The sequence below is a fragment of the Carettochelys insculpta genome, chromosome 1 (assembly GCF_033958435.1).
Source record: "Carettochelys insculpta isolate YL-2023 chromosome 1, ASM3395843v1, whole genome shotgun sequence".
Taxonomy (NCBI): Eukaryota; Metazoa; Chordata; order Testudines; family Carettochelyidae; genus Carettochelys; species Carettochelys insculpta.
In genome coordinates, this window is record NC_134137.1 from 262,721,778 (window position 1) to 262,746,520 (window position 24,743).

Genomic DNA, 24,743 nt, shown 5'->3' on the forward strand with positions numbered 1-24,743 from the left:
TCATCTAGTAAACAAAGGTAAGTATATGTTTCCTTCATTTTAGCAAGTACTCGTAAGTAAAGTACTCATTAAATGATGGATGAGTGTAATTCTAAATTTCCATTTACCAGAGTGGCACCTAAGTATGGACGGTAGTAGTTTCCGCGGTTAGCCTCTCAAACTTATTTTCCCACATAGCAAAAATCAGATGCATTTTAGTTATTTTGAGTACACGATAAGAAAGAGGAAGTAATTACAGAATTTTGGGCCAGGTCAGTTTTATTACCATCTCTCAACCAAAAAAAACGTATTAGGGTCAAACAGTAATACGTTCTCCAATTCAGAGGAAAGACAAATCAGAATAAAATCAGGGTTTGTTTGTTTTTATTTTTTTTCCCAAAAGCAAAGAGAGAAAATTTACTTTTACTTCACCTGGAGAAAACTTAAACCCTTTTAACCGAGATATTTATACTTGCTAAAGTTTTACGTGTGTAAAGAGAGTACTCAATATTAATAGTCCGAGGCAATGCCATAAATTCATTGTCCCCAGAAATCCAAAATTTCAGAGCCTCGAGCCCCCAGGTTATCATGCTCAAGCTCTTCAGGAAGAAATGCAGTACATACCATTCAAAAATACACAGGAAATGAAGGCAGCATGAAGTGTTCACATCTCTGCTCTTGAACACACACTGATCACCCAAAACATTCAGCAAAAACTTAAACATATGCTGCAGAAATGCTATAGGGCCAGATTTCCAGAAGTACATAGGTCTGTCTCATTTAGGCAACTATACTCAAGATATATTTTCAAAAGTATTCAGCACCCAGCAGTTTCTACTGTTAAATTTTTTTCAGAAATATTAGAAACAGCTCAGCACATCATTTAGAAAAACTAGCCACTTATTTTTGTGCCTAATTAAAACTGCAGCTCTTTTGAAAAATTTAACTTCAATTGTGGGTAATGAACACTTTTGAAATCTGTCCCAATATGAAAGCAGAAACTACCATACTAAGTCAACAAATATGGGCATTCAGAGTGTGTTTTGAACAGTCATGCTACAGATGCCAAGCTGATGTGAACAAGAGGCAGATACAGAGCAGAGCAGACTGGTTAGTTCTACTGTCATGTAAATTTGTGGAGTGTAAAAGAAGAAAAGTGTAAGGTACCGGAAAGCCACAGACCTAGCAAAGACCAAGTGAATGGCCACTGCACACAAAGAGATTAATCTTACGGCAGAGACCTCGGCCTGGAGACCAGCCATTCTCTTTTTCAGCTCCTCCCCTTGAGCCTCTTTGGCACTTAGCTCTTCCTTCAGTTGCTCTACCTGCCACGACATTGTTATTCTTTTCAGCGGTTACCATGTATTGTCTTCTAGTTGACTTGTTTCAGCCATCAAAGTGACTAAATGTGACGAAGAACTATACAGCAAGATTGTGACTGGTCACTCATTCCCTCTTCCTTATTGGTTAAAGTTCCTGAATTTTCACATGCATTTTCTCATGCATCTGACAAAGCAGGTCTTTGCCCACGACAGCTTATGCTCCAAAATATCTGTTAATCGATAAGGTGCCATGGGACTTCTTCGTGTTTTTGCATTTTCACAAGTCACCAGGAAAGAGTTTCATCACCATACTTATAAAAATTGACACTACGAACATGGTTACAGTTAGATTTATACCTTTTGGACCTAGGGCCATATTACCTGACATTGGGATATTACCCGAAACTGGAAGCAGGTAGAAAATTAAGACAGAATAGTGAGAGAAAAATCCTTCACTTCAAAAGGTGTAAACTAGCATAATATGCCGGGAAGCAGCTGTTGATTTCAACAAATACATTATTAAAATACAATTATGCACATTTATAAAGTACAACAAAACAGAGGGATATAATCAATAAGACAGTAAGATTGTGGCTGGACATCAGCTGCAAGGGGGGATAAAGCTGTTAAATAAACAAGGAGTATAGAGCAAGTTATCAGCAACAGAGAAGTGTGTGTGATAGATGGAAGAGGTCCAGAAACTGGTCACAAAGGGAATAGGTTTAAAGGGAACAGGTTCAAAGAAAGAAGGACTAGGTGAGACATGAGTTTCTGTCTTGCTGAGGGGGGGAATAACTGGCCATGGTAAGGTGACAGGAAGGCTTAGTAATTCAAATGGTCTTTGGATACACAAAAATGTCCCCCATTACTTCATTTGCTAGTGGTTACTCAAAAAGATAAAAAGCACTATTAAAACAAACAAACAAAAAAAAAACCAACCAACCAACCAACCAGATATTTTTCCTGTTGTGAGTCAATGTACTGGAGCAGTGGGAGAACTAACATGTTTCATTAAAACATATATTTCTGCTTAAGGAGATGTAACTTTCTCAAACAGGTTAGAACTTTATTGTTTGAACAAATCATTTCACTAGAGGACAAATACAGTGGTGAGTGCTCCCAAGTACACAGCAGAAATTAAGTATGAAATGACCTTAAGCACTATAGTCACAGTCCAGCAAGCAGTGTTGATACCAAGCTCTGTGCCAAAGTACCCACATTTCTTAATGACATCTTGCCTTACAACACTAATGTCCCCATAACTTTACATAAATTTTGGCACAACTGCTGAAGGAGAATCTGTTCATTTTATGAGAACACCACTGGAAGGACAGTGTAATAGAAGCCCATTTGCTACAGTTCATGCTCAGCCCTGCCTTGAAATAATGCTAATTCTGTTAGTCAACAAGTCAAATGGGAAGAAATACTTGAAAAGTCTGCTAAACTAAGAGCATATCTACATAAACACTGCAGGGCAAGATAGGGTGTCAACTTGCAGAACTCCAGCATAACACAAATTAACTTTCCATATGGACCTTGTTGATGTACAATAGGGAACTTTTAGTGTGCATCAGTAGACTTCATACAGACAGCATGCCAGGGCATTGCAGATTTATGACCCAGCTTGTCATGCTTTAGGTGTGTTTGTGTGGACACGCCCTTAATCAACCTCAACTATAAAAAGAAGTAGGAAGGTCTCAAAGATACCCACATATCTCAGTTAAGTCAATGGAAGCTGTGAGTGTAAATCAAAAGGCATAATCCTCTCCACTGGTACTAGTGAGTACACAGATGTTTATGTACTGGAGGGGTAGCCTTGTTAGTCTGTATCCACTGAAACAATGAGGAGTCCCATGGCATCCTAAAGACAAACAGATTTATTTGGGCATAAGCTTTCATGAGTAAAAACCCACTTTGTTGTTTTCACAATTTTATAATTTTCCTTCAAAATATTACATTTTCCTTTGTTAAAAATTATGAGGCTAGTACAGTGGCTTCATGGTAGAATGCAGAGACGACCTTTTCCTATATCCCAAACATCCCATATAGGTGAGGTCCCAACTCTACCCCTTGAGCTGATGACTGAGTAGAAATACTTCTTCCACCTGGTCTCCAAGGCTCACCGTTATTATCATTGTTCACTGATTACCTTGTTTTTCATGAATTTGGAATGACTACGATACACTTCCATTTGCTTCATTTCCTCCTCACGCTCTTCTGTGCTTAGAGCCCCATTTGACTTCAGCATCTGAATCTCCTCTTCCAAGTCACGGAGGCCCCGCTCCATGGAGGAGATTTTTGAGTCCTGAAAAGAGTAAGAGGAGTGGAAAAATGGCATGTAGTTAAATGTCTCATTAACACACCATAGCTACGTCTACATGTGAATGCTACATCGAAATAGCTTATTTCTGTGTAGTGACATCGAAATAAGCTATTTCGATGAATAGCGTCTACACGTCCTCCAGGGCTGGTGCCGTCGATGTTCAACATCAACGTTGGGCAGCACCACATCGAAGTAGGCGCTGCAGGGGAGCGTCTACATGCCAAAGTGGCCCACATCAAAATAAGGGTGCCAGGAACAGCTGCAGACAGGGTTACAGGGCAGACTAGCACTTCCGGGGCAACAGCTAGCTGCTCCCCTAAAGGGCCCCTCCCAGACACACTCAGCCTGCACAGCACGCGGTCTGCAGAGCCATAGGCACGCACACCTCAACAAAGCAGTATGGACCCCCAGCAACAGCAGCAACAGCTGCTGCCAGAGGTCCACACAGCCGCCCCTGCAGGAGCACTGCTCGCCCTGCTCAATGCCATGGAGGAGGCAGCTGATCACCTTCTAGTCACAGAAGAAGAAGAGGAGCTGCCCCACCCAGGGGAGGAGGAAGCAGCCCCAGACCCTGCTGTCCTCCACATAAGAACATAAGAACATAAGAACGGCCATACTGGGTCAGACCAAAGGTCCATCAAGCCCAGCATCCCATCTGCCGACGGTGGCCAATGCCAGGTGTCCCAGAGAAGGAGAACAGAAGACAATGATCAAGTGATTTATCTCCTGCCATCCATCTCCTGCCCTTGTTATGAAGGCTAGGGCACCATACTTTATCCCTGGCTAATAGCCATTTATGGACCTAACCTGCAAAAATTTATCAAGCTCTTTTTTAAACCCTAATAGAGTCCTGGCCTTCACAGCCTCCTCAGGCAAGGAGTTCCACAGGTTGACTGTGCGCTGTGTGAAGAAAAATTTCCTTTTATTAGTTTTGAACCTACTACCCATCAATTTCATTTGGTGTCCCCTAGTTCTTGTATTATGGGAAGAGGTAAATAATTTTTCTATATTCACTTTCTCCACACCATTCATGATTTTATATACCTCTATCATATCGCCCCTCAATCGCCTTTTTTCCAAACTGAAAAGTCCCAGTCTCTCTAGCCTCTCCCCATATGGGACCCTTTCCAAGCCCCTAATCATCTTAGTCGCCCTTTTCTGAACTTTTTCTAATGCCAATATATCTTTTTTGAGGTGAGGAGACCACATCTGCACGCAGTACTCGAGATGTGGGCGTACCATAGTTTTATATAGGGGAAGTATGATATCTTTTGTCTTATTATCGATCCCTTTTTTAATAATTCCTAACATCCTATTTGCCTTACTAACTGCCGCTGCACACTGCGTGGATGTCTTCAGAGAACTATCCACTATAACTCCAAGATCCCTTTCCTGATCTGTCGTAGCTAAATTTGACCCCATCATGTAGTACGTGTAATTTGGGTTATTTTTTCCAACATGCATTACCTTACACTTACCCACATTAAATTTCATTTGCCATTTTGCTGCCCAATCACTCAGTTTGCTGAGATCTTTTTGTAGTTCTTCACAATCCCTTTTGCTTTTGACTGTCCTGAACAACTTGGTGTCATCTGCAAACTTTGCCACCTCACTGCTTACCTCATTTTCTAGATCATTGATGAACAAGTTGAACAGGATCGGTCCCAGGACTGAGCCCTGGGGAACACCACTAGTTACCCCCCTCCATTGTGAAAATTTACCATTTATTCCAACCCTTTGTTTTCTGTCTTTTAACCAATTCCCGATCCATGAAAGGACCTTTCCTCCTATCCCATGACCACCTAATTTACATAAAAGCCTTTGGTGTGGGACCGTGTCAAAGGCTTTCTGGAAATCTAGGTATATTATGTCCACTGGGTGCCCCTTGTCCGCATGTTTATTAACCCCTTCAAAGAATTCTAATAGATTAGACAGACACGACTTCCCTCTGCAGAAACCATGCTGACTTTTGCCCAACAATTCGTGCTCTTCTATGTGCCTTGCAATTTTACTCTTTACTAGTGTTTCTACTAATTTGCCTGGTACTGATGTTAAACTTATCGGTCTATAATTGCCAGGATCTCCTCTAGAGCCTTTTTTAAATATTGGTGTTATATTGGCCGTCTTCCAGTCATTTGGTACCAAAGTGGATTTAAAGGATAGGTTACAAACCACTGTTAATAACTCCGCAATTTCACATTTGAGTTCTTTCAGAACCCTTGGGTGAATGCCGTCCGGTCCTGGAGACTTGTTACTATTCAGCTTATCAATTAATTCCAAAACCTCCTCTAATGTCACTTCAATCTGAGTGAGTTCCTCAGATTTGTCGCCTAAAAAGGCTGGCTCAGATTTAGGAACCTCTGTAACATCTTCAGCCGTGAAGACTGAAGCAAAGAAATCATTTAATCGCTCCGCAATGGCACTGTCTTCCTTGATCGCTCCTTTTATATCTTTATCATCCAAGGGCCCCACTGCTTTTTTAGCAGGCTTCCTGCTTCTAATGTATTTAAAAAACATTTTACTATTGTTTTTTGAATTTTTGGCTAGCTGTTCCTCAAACTCTTTTTTGGCTTTTCTTACTACATTATGACAGTTAATTTGGGAGTGTTTATGTTCCTTTCTATTTTCCTCACTAGGATTTGACTTCCACTTTTTAAAAGCTGCCCTTTTCTCTCTCACTGCCTTTTTAACATGGCTGTTTAGCCATGGTGGTTCTTTGTTAGGTCTCTTACTGTGTTTTTTTTTTATTTGGGGTATACATTTAAGTTGGGCCTCTAGTATGGTGTTTTTAAACAGTTTCCATGCAGCTTCCAGGGATTTTAGTTTAATTACTCTACCTTTTAGTTTCTGTTTAACTAGCTTCCTCATTTTAGTGTAATTCCCCTTTTTGAAATTAAATGCCAGAGTGTTTGACCGCTGCGGTATTCTTCCCAACACAGGAATATTAAAAGTTATTATATTGTGGTCACTGTTTCCAAGCGGTCCAGTAACAGTTACCTCTTGGACCAGATCCTGCGTTCCAGTCAAGACTAGATCGAGAATCGACTCTCCCCTTGTGGGTTCCCGTACTAGCTGCTCCAAGAAGCAGTCATTTAAGGCATCAAGAAATTTAATCTCTGAATCCCGTCCTGAGGTGACATGCACCCAATCAATATGGGGATAATTGAAATCTCCTATTATTATTATTACTGTGTTTTTTATTTTGATAGCCTCTCTAATCTCCCTCATCATTTCAGCATCACTATCACTATCACTGTCCTGGTTAGGTGGTCGGTAATATATTCCTAATGCCATATTCATATTAGAGGAATGAATTGTTATCCATAATGATTCTATGGAACATTTTGATTCCTTTAGGATTTTTACTTCATTTGATTCTATATTATCCTTCACATATAGTACCACTCCGCCACCCGCACGACCTGTTCTGTCTTTCCGATATAATTTATATCCCGGTATGATAGTGTCCCACTGATTGTCCTCATTCCACCATGTTTCTGAGATGCCTATTATGTCAACTTCCTCCTTTGATATGAGGTACTCCAGTTCACCCATCTTATTAGACAGACTCCTAGCATTAGTGTAAAAGCATGTTAGAAAACTACCACTATTTATATGTCCGCCTTTCACAGACGCGTTGGATTTTTTTATGCACGATTGTTTCACATCTGATCTTGCCCATATATTATTTCCCACGTTCCCTATCTGACTAACTTCTAGGGAATCCCTGTCTATGGAGCCTCGTGTAAGAGAAGTCTCCTTCCGATCCAGGTGCTCCCCTGCACCAATCGGCTTTCCCCCACCTCTTAGTTTAAAAACTGCTCTATGACCTTTTTAATGTTTAATGCCAGCAGTCTGGATCCACCTTGATTTAGGTGGAGCCCATCATTCCTGTATAGGCTCCCCCTACCCCAAAAGTGTCCCCAGTTCCTAATAAATCTAAACCCCTCTTCCCTACACCATCGTCTCATCCACGCATTGAGACTCTGAAGTTCTGCCTGTCTATCTGGCCCTGCGCGTGGAACTGGAAGCATTTCAGAGAATGCCACCAAAGATGTTCTGGATTTCAGTCTCTTTCCTAGTAACCTAAATTTGGCCTCCAGAACATCTCTTCTACCCTTCCCTATGTCATTGGTACCAACATGTACCACGACGACCGGCTCCTCCCCAGCACTGCCCATAAGTCTGTCTAGATGCCTCGAGAGATCCGCAACCTTCGCACCAGGCAGGCAAGTCACCATACGGTTCTCCCGGTCATCACAAACCCAACTATCTATATTTCTAATGATCGAATCCCCCACTACTAAAACCTGCTTCTTCCTAACAGCTGGCGCTCCCTCCCCCGGAGAAGTATCCTCGGCACGAGAGGATACAACATCACCCTCTGGAAGGAGGGTCCCAACTATGGGATGGTTTCCCTCTGCTCCCCTTGACTGCTCTCCTTCCCTGAGCCTTTCATCCTCCGTAACAGCCTCAGGACTGTCAGATTGGAGGTGGGACAGCCCTACTATGTCCCGGAAAGTCTCATCCACAAACACCTCTGCCTTCCTTAGCTCCTCCAGTTCAGCCACCCTGGCCTCCAAAGCACGCACTCGGTCTCTGAGGGCCAGGAGCTCCTTGCATCGAGCGCACACATACGCCACCCGCCCACAGGGTAGGTAGTCATACATACTGCACTCAACACAATAAACAGGATAGCCCCCACTCTGCTGCTGGGCTTCTGCCTCCATTTCCTACTCTAGTTATATATGAGGGTTAATTAAATGTTTCAGATAGAGGTTGTTATAAAGGATTTAGTTTAAGGGCAACAGAAGTCACTGGCTCCCTCCAAGCTCCCCCTCTAAACTCCCCTCTCCAAACTCCCTCCTGTTAGCAGGCCCCCTGTTCGCGAGCACCCGGTCGCAAAGCTCCCTGGTCACTTACTAGCAGGGTTTAAGTGCTCGGCCTCCCTGATAGCTCCTCCCTCTGCCCACAGCTCAGCCAATCAGCACACGGTGTTTCAATTCAAACCTAATCAGCTTCCAACTGCCTGCCTGCCTGCCTGAGCACACGGCCTTTCAAACAAACAAACACTCAGCTCAGCACTCCAAACAAACAAACTCCAAACTCCAAACAAACACACACACAAGCCCAAAACCTCCAAATATAAGCAGCCACTTACCCCAAGGTGCTTTAGTTTGCTCCTTCCTTCTCCTTCTCCAGGAGAGCCTCTCCAAACTCCCTCCTGTTAGCACGCCCCCTGTTCGCGAGCACCCGGTCGCAAAGCTCACCCCGCCCCCGCCCCGCCCCCGCACACGCCGCGGCTGTGGAGCTACCCCACGAGCACCGACCGGCTGATGCTTGGCGAGTGGGACAACGACCGCTGGCTCCAGAACTTTTGCATGAGCCAGCAGACATTCCTGGAGCTCTGCCAGTGGCTCACCCCCAAACTGAGGCACCAGGACACCCTCATGCGGCATGCCCTCAGTGTCGAGAAATGGGTCGGCATTGCTGTCTGGAAGCTGGCCACTCCAGACAGCTACCGATCCATGGGGCAGCAGTTTGGCGTGGGCAAGGCCACCGTCGGGGCTGTCCTCATGGAGGTAAGAGGACCCATGGGGGGTGGAGGGGAGCCCTGGGGGTGGAGGGCCAGACACACCCTGCACACCCCTCACTGGTGCTCTCCCATGTCCTTCCCCTGCAGGTTGTCTGCGCCATCAACACCCTGCTCCTCCACAGGCTCGTGCGGCTTGGGGACCCGGATGCTGCCATCGCGGGGTTTGCCAGCCTGGGCTTCCCAAATTGCTTCAGGGCTCTGGATGGGACCCATATCCCCATCCCAGCTCCAGAGCACAGTGGAGGACGCTTCCTGAACAGGAAGGGCTACCATTCGGTGGTCCTCCAGGCCTTGGTGGACAGCCGGGGCCGCTTCCTGGACATTTATGTTGGGTGGCCTGGCAGCACCCACGACGCCCGGGTGTTCAGGAATTCGGGCCTGTGCCACTGGCTGGAGGCGGGACCTACATCCCCCAGCGGGAGATCCCTGTGGGGGACACCACCATGCCCCTCTGCGCTGTCGCAGACGCGGCGTACCCCCTCCGGCCCTGGCTCATGAACCCTTACATGGGCCATCTCTCAGCCAGCCAGGAGCGCTTCAACATGCACCTGAACCATGCGCGCCAGGTGGTTGAGCGCACTTTTGGCTGCCTCAAAGGGCGCTAGAGGTGTCTCTTCACCCGCCTGGATGCAGGCCCCACCAACATCCCCCAGGTTGTGGGCGCGTGCAGCGCGCTCCACAACCTGGTCGAGAGCAAGGGGGAGGCATTCTTTCAGGGCTGGGCGGTGGAGGCTGGCAGGGCTGACGTGCAGCCACCCGCTGCCCCCAGTCGCCAGGTGGACCCCAAGGGGATCCAGGTCCGGGAGGCCCTGAGGGCCAATTTTGACCAGGCCGCGGGGTGAACAGTGGCAGGCCCCCCACTGCACCCCCCATCCTCCACAACACTCCCTGCCCCCACCACAGAGCACCCAAGAGCACCCCCCACCACTTTTCTTGCAAATAAAAATAGACCTGTTGTTTTTCAAACCAAAAAACAGTGAATTCTCTTTATATATATATATAAAAATAAATAGTGGAACAAAAGGGGGGAATTATTTATATGGGGGGGCAGGTATCATAAAAGAACAGGGGTCTAACACAAACTATATACACAATAATGGGCATATGCACAAAGGGGGAGGGGGGACCACGTCCTGGTCCCCACACCCCCTACTGTCCAGCGCCTGGGGTTGGCGGGCACAACCCTCGCCTCAGCTTCAGCCCTGGCCGAGGCTGGCTGGGGGCCGGGCGAACCAGCAGATACGGTCGGTGGGTGTCAGCAGGCCCCAGGTCCCCCTCAGTGGAAGGCCCCGGGGTGGCGGACGGTGATGGGATGGCGGGTGGAGCGGGCAGGGCGGGCAGAGCGGCAGGCGGCACAGCATGGGGGGCCAGGTAGTCCGCTATGCGCTCAAAAGTGCGCATAAAGGCCCCACATGCCTCCTGGCGCCAGGCCAGCGCCCGCTCCTGCAATTGCAGGCGCCGCTTATCCACCCGCAGCCACCGCTCTGACACCTCCAGCTGCCGCCGGAGGGTCGCCAGCAGCTGGGGGTCCGTCGCTGTCCTCTGGTGGTGCTGGGTCCGCCATCGACCCCGCCCTGGGGCTGGTTGGTGCTCCGCTGAGGGGCTGGCCTGCAGTGCTGGCCCCAGTGGGCTGTCTGGGACCACTGACACCTCGCTGGCGCTCTCTGGGCCCTCCAATGGTGCAGCTGTGGAACACGGGGGGGAAGAAGAGTGGAGACAGCCATTAGTGTGGCCCCCAAGCCGTGGCCCTTGTCCCCCCACCCCTCTGCTGCTGGTTCCCCATCCCCGGGAGATGCTGCTGCTGCTGCTGGGTGTCCTCTGCCCCCACCCACCTCCCGAGGGACCCTGGGTTCCACTCCCCCCATCCCCAGGGATGGGGCATGGCACTGTCCTGTTGGGGGTGGGGGCAGGGGCTGATGCACTCTTCTGCGGGACATGCCACTGCTGTCCTTGGGGCCATGGTCATCTGGGCATGTGGAGAGCCCTGGTCATGTCTCTCGTCCCCACCCCTCAACCCCGGGGGTGTGCACCGGGGGGGGTACATACCTGACGGTCCGCTCCCACAGTTGGGGGACACCCTCTGGGCAGACGCCCTGCTGGAGCTCCGGGACGGTAGGATTATTTGGAGCCCCCCGTCGCTGGAGGAGGACTCCCCCTCCTCCTCCTCTGGCGTCCCAGGGGTGGGCTCCTGGGCGGGCCCCTGGGGTGTGGGGCTTGCCTCCGGGATGGACTCCGCCTCCGGGGCCTGCTCGGGCTCGTCGGCCGAGGTGTCAAGAGTGGCCGGCGGGGAGGAGGTGTGCCGAGGGCCCAGGATGGACCTGAGCTCCCTGTAAAAGGGGCAAGTGGCGGGGGCGGCCCCAGATCAGCTGGCCGCATCCCGGGCCCAGGTGTAACCCTGCCACAGCTCCTTAACCTTACTCCTGACATGGTCAGGAGTGCGGGCAGGGTGACTCCAGGCGGCCAGGCCCTCGGCCAGCCGAGCAAACACATCCGCGTTCGGCCTCTTGCTCCCCATTACCTGGAGCACCTCCTCCTCACTCCAGAGCCCCAGCAGGTCCCAGAGCTTGGCCTCTGTCCAGGAGGGGCCCCACTGCCTCTTCCGGGGTGGCTGCCAGGCTGGGAGCCCTGGCTCCCCTTTGGGGGGGGTGCCCTGTGGGCGTTTGGGGGGCTGGCAGACGGCCATCGCAGCGGGGTGGGTGTCTTGGGGCTGCAGGGAGGCGTGCAGGCTGGCCGCGTGTTACTGCTGCTGCCTGCACGCGCTCTCAGCTTCCTGCACAGGAAGTCAGGGGGTGGGGAGCTTTAAGAGGCAGCTGCACGCGGCGACCACAGAGCTCAGGGGCTGGAGAGAGCATCTCTCAACCCCTCAGCTGATGGCCGCCATGGTGGACCCCGCTCTTTCGATGTTGCGGGATGCGGATTGGCTACACATGCCCTACTTCGACATTCAACGTCGAAGTAGGGCGCTATTCCCATCCCTTGATGGGGATAGCGACTTCAACGTCTCGCCGCCTTACATTGATGTCAACTTTGATATAGCGCTTGCCACGTGTAGACATGGCGGGCGCTATTTCAAAGTTGGCGCAGCTACTTCGAAGTAGCCGGCACATGTAGATGCGGCTCATAAGAGGAGCATCGTATATGAGTGCACCAGTGTTGCAAATGCCCCTTAATAAACATTCCTTGAGTAAATTCTCTGCATCTGTTTAAACAGAATTTCTCTGAGCAGCTAAGATTGGCTGCCTAGAAGGGCTCTTTTCTCCACTTCTCTCTCCATTTTGCAAGTAAAGGAGTTTAACCTGTGAACTAGGTTGTTGCTATGGGTGGCATGTAACATGAACACTAACGAGAACATGAAACAGTCACTTTGCAGTCCTGAGGCCACGTATACCAGAGAAAGTATTATGGTGACAGTAATGTGAATGATAATGGCCACAGTAATCATACAAACAGCAGATTCATAGTGACTCTAAGCCATAAATGTGCCACAAGTAGAAGAGAGCTTGTAAAACAGGTTTCTCACAGCTTCAGCTGATGTGCTCTAGGTGACAAATGAGGAACACAATAAGTAGCACAAATCAGGGAATGGATGCACTGATATCAATCTACTTCTCAATTAATGAACCTACATGGTAGTGTTTCCCAGTTTTATTTGGTCACAGAACCCTTTTAAACTCAAAAGAATTTTGTGGAACCCCATTCCCAGGTTCTACACAAACTCAGCCCGCATCTCCAGGCTTTACCTGTCTCATCCCTCAACCACCAAATCTGCCCCATCCCCAAGCTCTACTGCCCCCCACCACCCCCACAGGCTTAACTCCACTCAGCCCCAAACGCGCCCCCACATCCGCAGGCTTAACCCACCTGAGCCCTGAACTGGCCCCCAGGACTAACCCATCTGTGTCAGTGGCTGGGGAGCCTATGCTGGGCAGCCATGTGTACCCAGTGGAAGGAAGGCTGGCATAGAGGTGTTCCACTGGTGGGGGTGAGCCAAGTCACATCTATCAGAGGGGTGTGGCCACTTGGGGAGCGTGGCTAGTGAGGGGATCTCCATAGCTCCCTGCCCTGCCAACACTAGAATAATGGAACTAGATTTAGTTGGTTTAACAGCCAGCTCCCTCTTGCTGCCCTGCTGACGGTTAAACCAATTAAATTTAGTTCTACTGTTTCAGCAGTGGCAGGGCAGGGAGCCATAGAGGAGTCAGCTATTATAATGGAATTTTCTTGCATAACACTTATTTTCTCTTCATGTAACCCCAGGGATGCTAAGCTACATGTAACCCTGTGGATGCTAAGCTAGTCCAAGTCACACACAGACTTTTTCCGAACATTTCTAAATAGTTAAGAACACATACGTGTTATAAGTTAACAATCCAATCTATTGTTTTTTCATGCCATAATATAATGAATGGAGATCATCCAATCTACTTGATTTACTGTTGACATGGCCATCACAGATATTAGAAACAAGAGAAAGACATGCTTGCTGTTACTGTTGAATAACCATTGTTCTTTGTTATGGTGCATATGTCCTTTGCATTTAAGTTGTGTGCACACCCAGTGGCTTTGGAATACACTCATCCCTAGCTATACACAAGCACAATTGGGTCCCAAATTTCTGCTCGTAGGCGAAAAATCATGAGTGACACTAAATTCCCATTAAAATACATGTAAAAGTCTCCAGTTCGTTCCAAGTGCTTGTAATTTGATATAAACCAGTTGAGTTTAGGTACTTTTCCGATGTATTTGAATAGTTTGGCACCAGAAATAGGATGTCGTGTATGTATGTAGAGCAGGGATTCCCAACCTATGGGTCACCATTAGATTTGTAAAGGTCACCAGCTAGGCAGTTCAGAGCTGCATGTGACTGTTAAAGAAGCCATTTGCAGCTTCTTCACACTGCTGCCTCAGGCAGATATCTATCACTAGAGATAGCTGCTGGAGATGGCAGCTATCTCTAGCACTAAGGATAGCATTACCTTATGTCTAGGTGCTGAAACCTTAACACTTGGGTTAATTGGTCTAAATGACTGTTACCTGCTGGGAGCTTGAGGGCTGGGGGAGCCACCAAACCTAGCAGTCCTGGTCAAGAGGCTGCAGGAGGAGGAGGAGTGTCCAAGGTTGGGGCCATTCAGAGATGCAGTGTGGGTACAAGGCTGGGAGCGGTTTGGGGCTGCAGGGAGCGTCTAAGGCTGGGGGCGGTTTAGGATTGCTGGGCGGGGGTTGGGGCTACAGAGGGGGATAAGGCTGGGGGAAGTTTGGGACCATGGGGGTGGGGGGTTAAAACCTGGCCAAGGGTGAGATCTTTGGGGTGCACAGGGGGGACTAATACAGTAAACCCTGGAGTTACCCAGGGGTTGTTCCAGCAACCCTGCACAACTCGAACTTTCCTGCAAGGGGAGGGGAGCCAGGAACCACCAGGGCTGGTCAGTTTCCTGGCTCCCAGACTGGCAGGAGCTGGGAAACAGGGGCAGACTGGTTCCAGCCTCCCCATGGCTTGCAGGACCAGGAAACTGATCAGCTCATGGCTGGTCAGTTTCACATTCCTGCCAGAGCAGAGGAGGGAACCAGGCTAAGAGCCTTCTCTCTCTCTACCCCAGCTGCAGGGCTGTCAGTCAGCTGCATGTTTGAGGAAAGTGAGGGAGAAGGCTCCAGCTTCAGTGCTGGAGGGCCTCCCCGCCCCCCGGCCAGGGACCCCGCAGCTGGCTCATATAAGTGGGGGAAGCTTACTCGTTTAGTGAACAAAGGTAGGTATGTTTGTCCCTCATTTTAGCGAGTACCTGTAAGTAATGTACTCATTAAATGAGGGATGAGTGTAGAGTGCACAACTGCCTGAGATTTTCACTCAGTGGTACCTGTAAAGCCGTCTGCTGCTGCTATCTGACTGCATAAAGGACAAAGTTGCACCCAATCCTCCTAACCTTCTTCTTACCAGACTCTAATAGAAAGGAGGAGAGGGGGAATGTGGAATGGATATATGAAACACCTCTCAACAAATAACACATATGGAACATAACAGTAATGGTTTCTGTTTTTAGTGACAGCACAAGTCCATTCCACTTCAGGTGATTCATACAAGCAGTTCAGTCTGAAGGAGAGATTGGAGTCTACCTTAATTATGATTGAAGGACCACACATCAAACTAGGCTTCATCTCTAGACTGTTGAGAATCATCATAAGACGAGGCACACTTATGCAAGTTTGTGACGGTCCAGAACTGATATATGGAGTAGAAGGGCATGTGCAACCTCTACAGGCTTCGGTGAATGTGCTAACACTCTTTGGATCAGTTACCCTGGCCAAATTGTAGCTCAGATACCAGGATGAAATTAATCCAATTTTCAATTGCCAAAAACAATAGTGAAGATGACTGGATTTAGTCCTGTCCAGGTAAAAAGTCATCACTGTTCCAATCTACTGACATCTGACATATAAAGGCTGTCCTCAACCGTATGCACATAAGACTTAGGGGAACAAGCTGGTTACCAGGTAAATGCTTAATATGGAACTTAAATCTGCTGTTAACTTTTATGAGGAATTTTGGATCAGGGTTTAGGTAACATTGTCATTTTAGAAGACTGCATAAGGAGGTTCAGACACTAGAGTTTGTAATTCATCCACTCTCCTGAATGATGTAATTGACATAATAAAAGGCTGCCTTCCTTAAAAGGAGGAATAATGAACAAGCAGGCAGCCAACAGGTCAAATGAAGAACCCATTAACTTAATTAACAGCAGGATTAAGTCACATGGCGCAACAGGATCTTCTGCTTGGGAACATAAATGGTTCACACCCTTTAGAAATCAGATTGTCACAGCATCTGAGAAAAGTGAGCAGCCACTCACTGGTGAGAGGAAAGTTGAGACTGCAGTGAAGTAAATCTTGATAGAATAAATGGAAAAATCTTATTATTTCAGGAATACTAAATAGTACAAACACATGATTGGACAGATTGGATCAGGTTCCATATGAGGAGAGAGAGGAAATACCACTCTGGCAGATAGGTATATGTAATAGAAGGTTTCATACTATTTGAAGAACATCTTGAACTCCTTTGAACCAAACACACTGCACCTTTCAGAAGCAGTACAAAGGCTTGGGAACGTCAAGTGTGATGGAAGACTGTGGGAGAGGGAAGGAGTGTGGAGGAACCTGGAGAGTTGCTGGATGGGAGAAGTACGGAACAGAGATTTTGTTGTTGTTTTTTTTGTTTGTTTTTTGGGGGGGTTTTTTGAGCATGGGGTAGGGGAGGCAGGATTGTTAGGGAGTTTGAGAGCCTCCCCACAGCAATGAATTCATCAAGCTGACTGAGCACTGGGTTTAGAAGTATTTAAGTTTGTTTTAAACTTGCTGCCTATTAAATTTATTGGATGACCTCTTGTCTTCTTTCATTACATAAAGACTTAAATAACACCTTCTTATTCCATTTCCCCATAATATTTATGATTTTATAAACTTCAATCATTTCTCTCCCTTAGTCATCTCTTTTCCAAGCTGAACATTCCCAGTCTTTTTAATCTCTCCTCATATGGAACCTGATCCATAATCCTAATAATTTCTTCTGCCCTTCTCTATACCTTTTCCAGTTCTAAAAACTGGTTATTAACCTGTTCTTTGAGAGGTGTTGCTCATGTCCATTCCATGCTAGGTGTACTCATGCCTCCTGCAAAGTTGCCACCTTTTCCCCAAGCAGTATGCAGTAGAACAGCTCTAGCACCCTCTGGAGTTGCGCGCATATGTGCCAACAGAAATGACACCAATCCTGTGCCTTCATCAGTCCTTTCTTGCAAGCAGCTCCGGCAGTGAGTATATGGGCTATTCATGGAAAACATCTTGAACAGTTACAAAAGGATAGTAACTGTTTTTCCTTCTTAAAGTGCTTGCTTATGTCCATTCCATGCTAGGTTACTCTCAAACCCTACTGCTAAAGTTGGGCCTGGAGACCATGAACATGCTCACTACAAAACCGGTCTCCTAAAAAGGACATCATTTTGGTCCTGCTGGATGACGGCACAGTGGAATGCAAAAGCATGAACTGATGACCAGGCTGTGGCTCTGCAGGTGCACTGGACTGCTACCTGTGCATTGAACACTTCCAACAAAGTTTGACATCTTGTGGAATAAGTAATCGAAAACAACAGAAGTGGAACCCTCGCTTGCTTGCAGCAAGCTCATATACAAATAGTTTACCAGGGTGAGTTTCTTTGGGAGGACACAGGTAAACTTCTCATCCTGTCTGCTATTGCTCTTTACCCACCCTCGAAAGGGTTAACTGTGCTTTACAGGCTGAGGAAGCCATGCCCCTCTGACTCTGTGAGGCATGGTCAGCCTGGAGGCAGAGTACAAAAGAAAGCAGCCCAACTCAGCTGCACAGGCTGCTGAAGGGGGAGGACACAGACTGCAGATGCTCTCTACAAGGGCCCATCTACTGAACCATGGCATGAAGAGCTCCAAACACACAAGGCTGCCTGATGTGCCCAGAGAAGTGGCCATTCCAGCAGGAGCTACACAGAACTGGAGGAACCGTGGAGCATCACTGATGGAGAAAGGGTGGAAAGCTGCCCAGGAGACATAGACTTTCCTCCAGTGAGTGAACTGGGGAACCGGTCAGTATTTCTGGAGACAATTCCCACTGACTCAGTGGTGAGAACCCTTACCATTGTCAGAGTCCTGGGCTGAGAATTAGAGAGGCAGGGAAGGCCCAAGTCCCTCCACATGGGCTGCCACACCGCCCAACATAGCACTCCACTTCCCCAATGAGCCAATAGCCATGCTGACCTGAGTGTAAAGGTCATCATTATTGATTCTGGCCATTAGGTCACAGTGCCTTGAGTAGAAGGGCTGCTTTATTGCCTCTAGCTATTAGGCAAAGCTGCTCTGAGCAGAAAGGTGACTTTATGGACACCAGTCGCTGGATAATATGACCACCTTTTTATAGTAAGGGCCATCAGCACAGGACCTTCCCATCTGCAATACCACCTCTGCCCTTTCTTTTGACCACACATGACCTGATACCAGGTGACTGAGTATACCTACCATGTGACAGGTTCCTACATGTTGTCTATGTCATTTCAATCGTGCACCAGTGAATTAAATACTAGACCAGAAATCTGCATCTAGTTATAATACAGGGTGAAGGTGATATTGATGCATGTTCGCGATAGAATCACTTGCTTCACATGAAGTGCTTTGCAATGCAAATATCTAATGTTGCTTTGCACTCTGTGTGCATCAATACCCTTTCAGCAGTTCAGAAAATACCGTGTTAGGAAAGAATTCACAACACCATTAAAAGACTACCACTTATCTCCCTATATCATCCTTATAATGCAATGGATAATTGGCCAGAAACTGCAAATCACACTCCAAACAGATTTCTATCCTGTCATGAACTAGTTCTCTAACTTGCCTCACTAATGAAAATCTACAATTTATTTTTTATTAGTAGTACAAGCACATGCATTATATCTGTCAGACTTCTCATGCTCTGTGCTATCTGAAAGATGACACACTCCATTCGCAAAAACAATACTCCCGTCTGCCCATCTGGCCTCTCTTACCTTCATCTCAATAACAGTTTGCAGAGCTTTTGTTTTGGCAGAGTCAGGGGCATTTTCAAACCGTCGATGCATCTCCTGTAACAGAAAAACAAAAAGGAAAGAGTGAAAATGATATTTTGCTCCACTCCAAGGACTCTAGCCAAAGTTATCAGAACCATCTCTCTAATGCAGCAGAATTCTACCATTCTACAGCATTCTGACATTCCCCAACCTTCAATTTTGCTTAATTATGACCTTTCACATCATAGAGGACAGGCTGCAGTCCATTAAACGGAACTCTAGCCCAGTTAAACAGGCACAATAGAACTTGGTCTTGGACCACAAAAATAGAAGTATACTAAATAAACAGTAAAATAACATACTCAAAAACTGCCCTGCCTTGCTGGTGAGTTAATCCTCAGTTCTTTAAAGGCAATTGGCCTCACACAGATAAAAATATTTAAAAGATTTATAAAAACAGGCGTAATCTGGTTTATATTATTGCACTGTTGTGAGCATCTGTGTTGATAATGCTCCTTTCTTTGTTTTGCACCCCCAGAGTAGCAACCACCTAGTTACCTATGATGAAAATCTTCATCCACAGAGGCTGAAAAAATTATGATTGGATAGAAAGTTGCTCCAGAGGTTCACAACATGCAAAGCGGAGATGACAAATGCCCATGTGATATTTCTACAGATATGAAAAGGTGTTCAAGAGAGCTGCCTAGAGAATACAATTAGTAGTAAGATGAACTGCTCCACCACACCTTCCAAGTTGCTGAAGGATACAAATAGGCAGCTGGATTAAAAACAGGACTGTTAGAGTGTATCTGTCCTTCAAACACAAACTGTGGGGCCTTAGATGTTAAATGTATATGTCATCCTCATGTCACACACTATGATATTAAATACAATGAGAGTAAAGCAGGTAACAAAAACCTTGTCATACCCTAAGTGCATTGTGCTGCAGCACACACAAACAAACTGTGGTTGCAATTTACCTAATAAATACTTGTGTAAGCCTTAAAGTCATGAACATTTCTTGGCTCAGACAAAAAAATATATTTACTCACCCTCCTTTCCATAAAGGCAATATTTTATTTGATATTCACAAAGGGTTCTTTGCCCCCAAATAAACTAGCAAAAAGAGCTTGCAACGGTGATTTATATACTGCTTTCAAAAAATATGCCAAGAGTACTTAAAACTCTATTGGTTAGGTAGGTCTTATATTGCCAAAACTGAGGCAGAATACACTCATCCCTCGTTAAATGAGTACTTCACTTACGAGCACTTCTAAAATGAGGGGCACATAGCTACCTTTGTTCACTAGATGAGTGAACTTCCCCCTGCTAATACGAGACTTCCTCCCCTCCCACCACAGCCTTACCCCCTTGCTGGCCCTGCAGACCCAAGCTGCCACAGCCTGAACCCCCGACCAGCTCCGCGGCCCCAACCCACCTCAGCCTGAACCGTCCGCCCTCCCGGCAGACCCAACCCACTGCATCCTGAAACCTCACCAGCCCCGCAGCCCCAACGGGCTGCAGGTGGCAACTTTGCATGTGGCATGAACACATCTTAACAACCATGCTCGCCCCATGGACCCAACCCATCACCAGGTTTTAACACTCCCTCCCACTCATGGCCCGGAACTGCCCCCAGCCTTTAAACTTCCCCAAAGCAGCCCCCCACCCCAAGGTTCACTTACCTTTCAAAAGCAGCATCACTTGCTGCCACTCTTTTGCCAAGTTACGAGAACTTGGAATGAATCAGAGACTTTTACATGTATTTTAATGGTAAGTTAGTGTCCCTCTTACAAGTTTCACCTACAAGCAGGAATTTGGGAACCAATTGTGCATAGAGCGAGAGATGAGTGTGGTGACCTGATCTGACAAAGACCACAGCAGGAGGCTGTATCACAGCAAGGTCCAGCACCCTGGAATTCATAAATCGCAAATCTTTAGACCACTCCATTTCTTGCCTCTAAAGCACAGGACTTGTTAAATGTTTATACACCTATGTATGATGACAAAGGTACATGACAAAGGTCTCTATATAATTGGCGTACTTTTTGAGATGCTATCTTGACAGGTAGATTTTTAGTTTAGACTGCCATTAGTAAAAGTCAGCAGGAAATTAACCAAGGAAGATCTCTAAAAATACACCTGCTACTCTCAGTCCAGGTCTATATTAGGTGATATAATTGATTTGTAGCTGAGAGTAGACGTATCTAAAATCGATTTTTGCCAACATCCCCACAACGTGAAATTGATGGGAGAAACTCCCATCACCTTCCCTTACTCCTTGTGACCGCAAGGAATACCAGGGGTTGATGGTGGTCCCCTGATAATTAGATTCAATATGGCCCCACCAAGCACACTAAATCAAACCCCAGAAGATCAATTGCATCACCAACATGTCAATCTTCCAGTAAATGTAGACATATCCTCAGATTTGACAGTCAAGCAGAGTTCCTCCTCAATGAGTTCACAAAGGATAAACAGAAGAAAAATCACACAAAAATACCAGTTTATAAAAATGTGTGTGAAGATTTTCAATAAAAACTGTCTATAACCATAGGCCCCAATGTATATCTTTAAAAATATTGAAGCTAAAGCCTTATTTTTACAACTCCACCAACAGTGAAAACATGTTTAATGGGAGGTGAAGAGAATAAGGTTTGAATTCTCTGTACTTTATCATTAAAATCATTTCTCTTCCTTGGACTTTCTTAGTTTTCAAACATTACATAGGGGAAAGAGAAAATGTTACTGAAGAAAAACCTCTGAAATTGTGAGCATTTGGAAAGACCCCATTAACAGAAAATGTCCTGTTGTGAGCAACAATTTTTTTCCCCGGACTGCTTCTGACAGACACCTTACATAACTTCCAAATTTGCTTCCTGTAGGAAGAAATACAAAAACTTTTACAAAAGGAAAAAAAAAATCTTTCCAAGATGTTCTATGGAAGAGGGAGACCTGGAAGAGCCAAGGGCAAACACAGAGATTCTGCAAAAAATTATCTTGTACAGAATGTTATTTTTATTCCAGTACTACCCACTATGTGCTAGGCACTTTCCAAACATGCATACAGACACTGCTGCAAGACTATAAAACTGGGATAAAGACAACAATGACTGAATGGCATACAACAGATATAACACACCATACAAACGGCTTCTTTGAAGGGATGCCAAAATGTCAATAGCAACCTCTATCTTTAAATTGCACAACACTTTCCATTATACAATATTCTTGCACCCTTTTTTGAGAGGCTCTAACACCTCCGTTGTTTGCAAGGGATCTTTGTTTTCTAGCAAAAGAAAAAGGCCACCAGCACAGAGAAGCTTTTTGCTTAGCCTCTGAAATTTCACTCTGATTTGGTTGAGTTATAAGGTGTTGAAAATTGCCATTTCCCATCTCTGGATTATGCTCTCCTGCCCAAGCTGCAGCATCGATTGCACTGGGAACCCGGGAACAAACACTCAATCCTGCTGTCTCTGTTGCAGCAGTGGAGAGACGGACAGGCTGGGCGCCAAGACTCCACAGAGTCCAGGAGCATCTTCCATACCCCCTCCTCCACTACTCAACGTGTAACAAGAAACCATGGATCAAAGAAAAGACAAATAATAAATAAATAAATAGGGAACTGCAAGAGCATGAGTTCTAAACTTTAGTTTTTTCTGCTGACTGCTGTTCATTTGGTACCCTTGCATGACCTTCATTAAGCAATGCCTTATACCCCACTGAGAGGTCACACAGAGAGTAAAACTCAGCTCTTCATTATATCAAATCCAAACACACTGGCTCACAGAATGAGACTGCCCTAGCTTTGTCCTTGGATGTGCAGTTTGATCACATTTTAGTTCTCATAAATATTTACAGACGATAACTGGTAGCCAGCAGGACAAAGCAAAGTCTTGTAGCTCAAGTGGCAGAAGTATGTGCTGCAATGTTGACTTACACAAAATTCTGAGGAAGAGCGGGCTTCTGGAAGAAGGGTTTCCTTCCAGAAGGTCCCTGTGGGCCACGTGTCCACATGTGTAATTTGGAGTCCGGAAGAGCTTCTTCCGGGCTCCGAATCATGTGGCCATATGCTAATGAGCCACAGGAAATTTATATCCATGCCTCATTAGGATCTTTTGGACTGCTGCATGTAGACACAACCTAAATGTTCAGTACATTTGTTAGTGGGACAGTGTGGTCTGGTGAAATGAGCCCATGACTAGACATCTTGAATTCTAATTCTGTTCCTGCCATTTTCACTGTGCCCCATCAGGCTACTCACTTTCTAGTTGTCTTTGTCTCCTCATGTATAAAATGGGGATAATGCTCTTATGTTTCACAGGCATTATGAAAATAAATTCATTAAACGTTTGTGATGCACTCAGATAGTACTGGGGACGAGATCACAAAACAGTAATGTAAATATTTACAATAATAATAACAACATAATATACAGTTAAAATGTGGACGATATGCAATAAGCAAGACACAGGACTATACACTGAGATGAAGATAGAACTACTAACAGATGCCTCATACCCAAGTACCACTGATATTGAGAGACAAATGGAGCAGAGACATCCTATAGAAAAAAACAGTAATTAGACTGTATCATAATGCATTTGCAGAGGAGGGGAGTAGATTTAGTTTGAATAACAGCACAAGACTAGAAGGGATTTCTGGAACACAGTTCAGGGCCCAGTATACAAGGTAATTGCATCATACAATGTTTTACATAAAATTTATCAAGCTCCATCTTAAAACTATATTTATGCTGTTTGACCACCTCCCCACCCCCTACTCCTTGGGGAAAACTGTTCAAGACCCTAACTCCTTTGATGGATAGAAACCTGATTTGTAGACTAAATTTAGTCATGTTCAGTTGACACCCATGTATGTCAGATTTGTCTCCTATCTTAAATAGATCTTCTCCTTCTGGGCTATTTACTTTATGTATTTAGAGACTGTAATCGTAGCCTCTCTTTTTCCTTCATGTTGCTAGGGCTATACACAGGCCAAGCTCTCACAGGCTGCATCTACATTACAAGAAAAATTCAAATTCAGTAATATCAATTTTGTAATCCTGGAATTGGTAAGTTTGAATTTGACCATCCTCACTTCCCACAAGCTCTTCACAAAGTCGACTCATTGCTGCCACACTCAAATTGGCTAACACTGACTGTTGCAATAGTGCATTGTGCGAACCTATCCCACAGTTCCCTCGTCCCCCTAGCATTCTGAGTATGTTCGCTGGGCTTTAACATCTTCCCATCTTCCCACATTGCATTTTCCTCATTCCCCTCCCGATCCCTGCAAATAATGCAGGGACTCTCAAAGCCAGAAAAAAGAGGATAGCAAAGTCTAGGAAAAATGATTTTTTGGTTTTTCCCCACATTACATTGCCAAGATAGGTGCAGCAACTGTATTCTCAACTGGCCATTCACTGAGTGTCCCACCTCCCATCATTGCATGTGATCCCTGAAAATTATACAGGTGCCTGGACTGTATTTTAAAATGAGAAGATTGAGGATAGGAGGTTGGGTCTACACTACAGAGCTCTGTCGACAGAAGGGGCCTTCTGTTGACATAACTCAAGGGTCATCTACACACTTAAAGAATTCTGTCGACAAAGTCTCGACAGAACTCTGCATTTTCCTCGACAGTATTATCTCACAAAAATTTGAAGCATGACAATCAACAATCTCTGTCGACAAAAAGTGCAGTGTAGACACGTTTGTTGACAGAGAGGATTTCCGGTTGCCAGGGAGCCCTCTTTGCAGAGCTGCCGTTCTGCTTTCTGGCACAAGAGGGCAGTGCAGTCTGGCAGTTCTCTGTCGACAGAGCAAGCTGTTTGTAGGTGCAATATGGTGACAGAGGTTCTGTCCAGATTACCTGTCAAAAATATCTTCTGTCAACAGGTGCTTCTAGTGTAGACATAGCCAAAAAGTGTAGGAAAAAAGAATTTTTGGTTTCCCCGTCCAATA

General features: G+C 46.0%; 1 protein-coding gene across 10 annotated transcripts in view; it reads right to left on the reverse strand.

The window, feature by feature from the left end:
* The window catches only part of ERC1 (ELKS/RAB6-interacting/CAST family member 1), a 509,051-nt gene that overhangs the window by 358,132 nt on the left and 126,176 nt on the right, over positions 1-24,743 (reverse strand). For 5 of the 10 annotated variants that reach the window (XM_075006041.1, XM_075006065.1, XM_075006031.1 and 2 more), the window contains 3 exons: positions 18,778-18,852; positions 3,451-3,606; positions 1,221-1,304 (listed from right to left, as the gene is read on the reverse strand). In XM_075006041.1, the coding sequence (XP_074862142.1) occupies positions 1,221-1,304; positions 3,451-3,606; positions 18,778-18,852 (315 nt within the window). The remainder of the gene's footprint in view (positions 1-1,220; positions 1,305-3,450; positions 3,607-18,777; positions 18,853-24,743) is intronic. The other 5 variants (XM_075006082.1, XM_075006057.1, XM_075006049.1 and 2 more) reach the window with 2 other exon arrangements.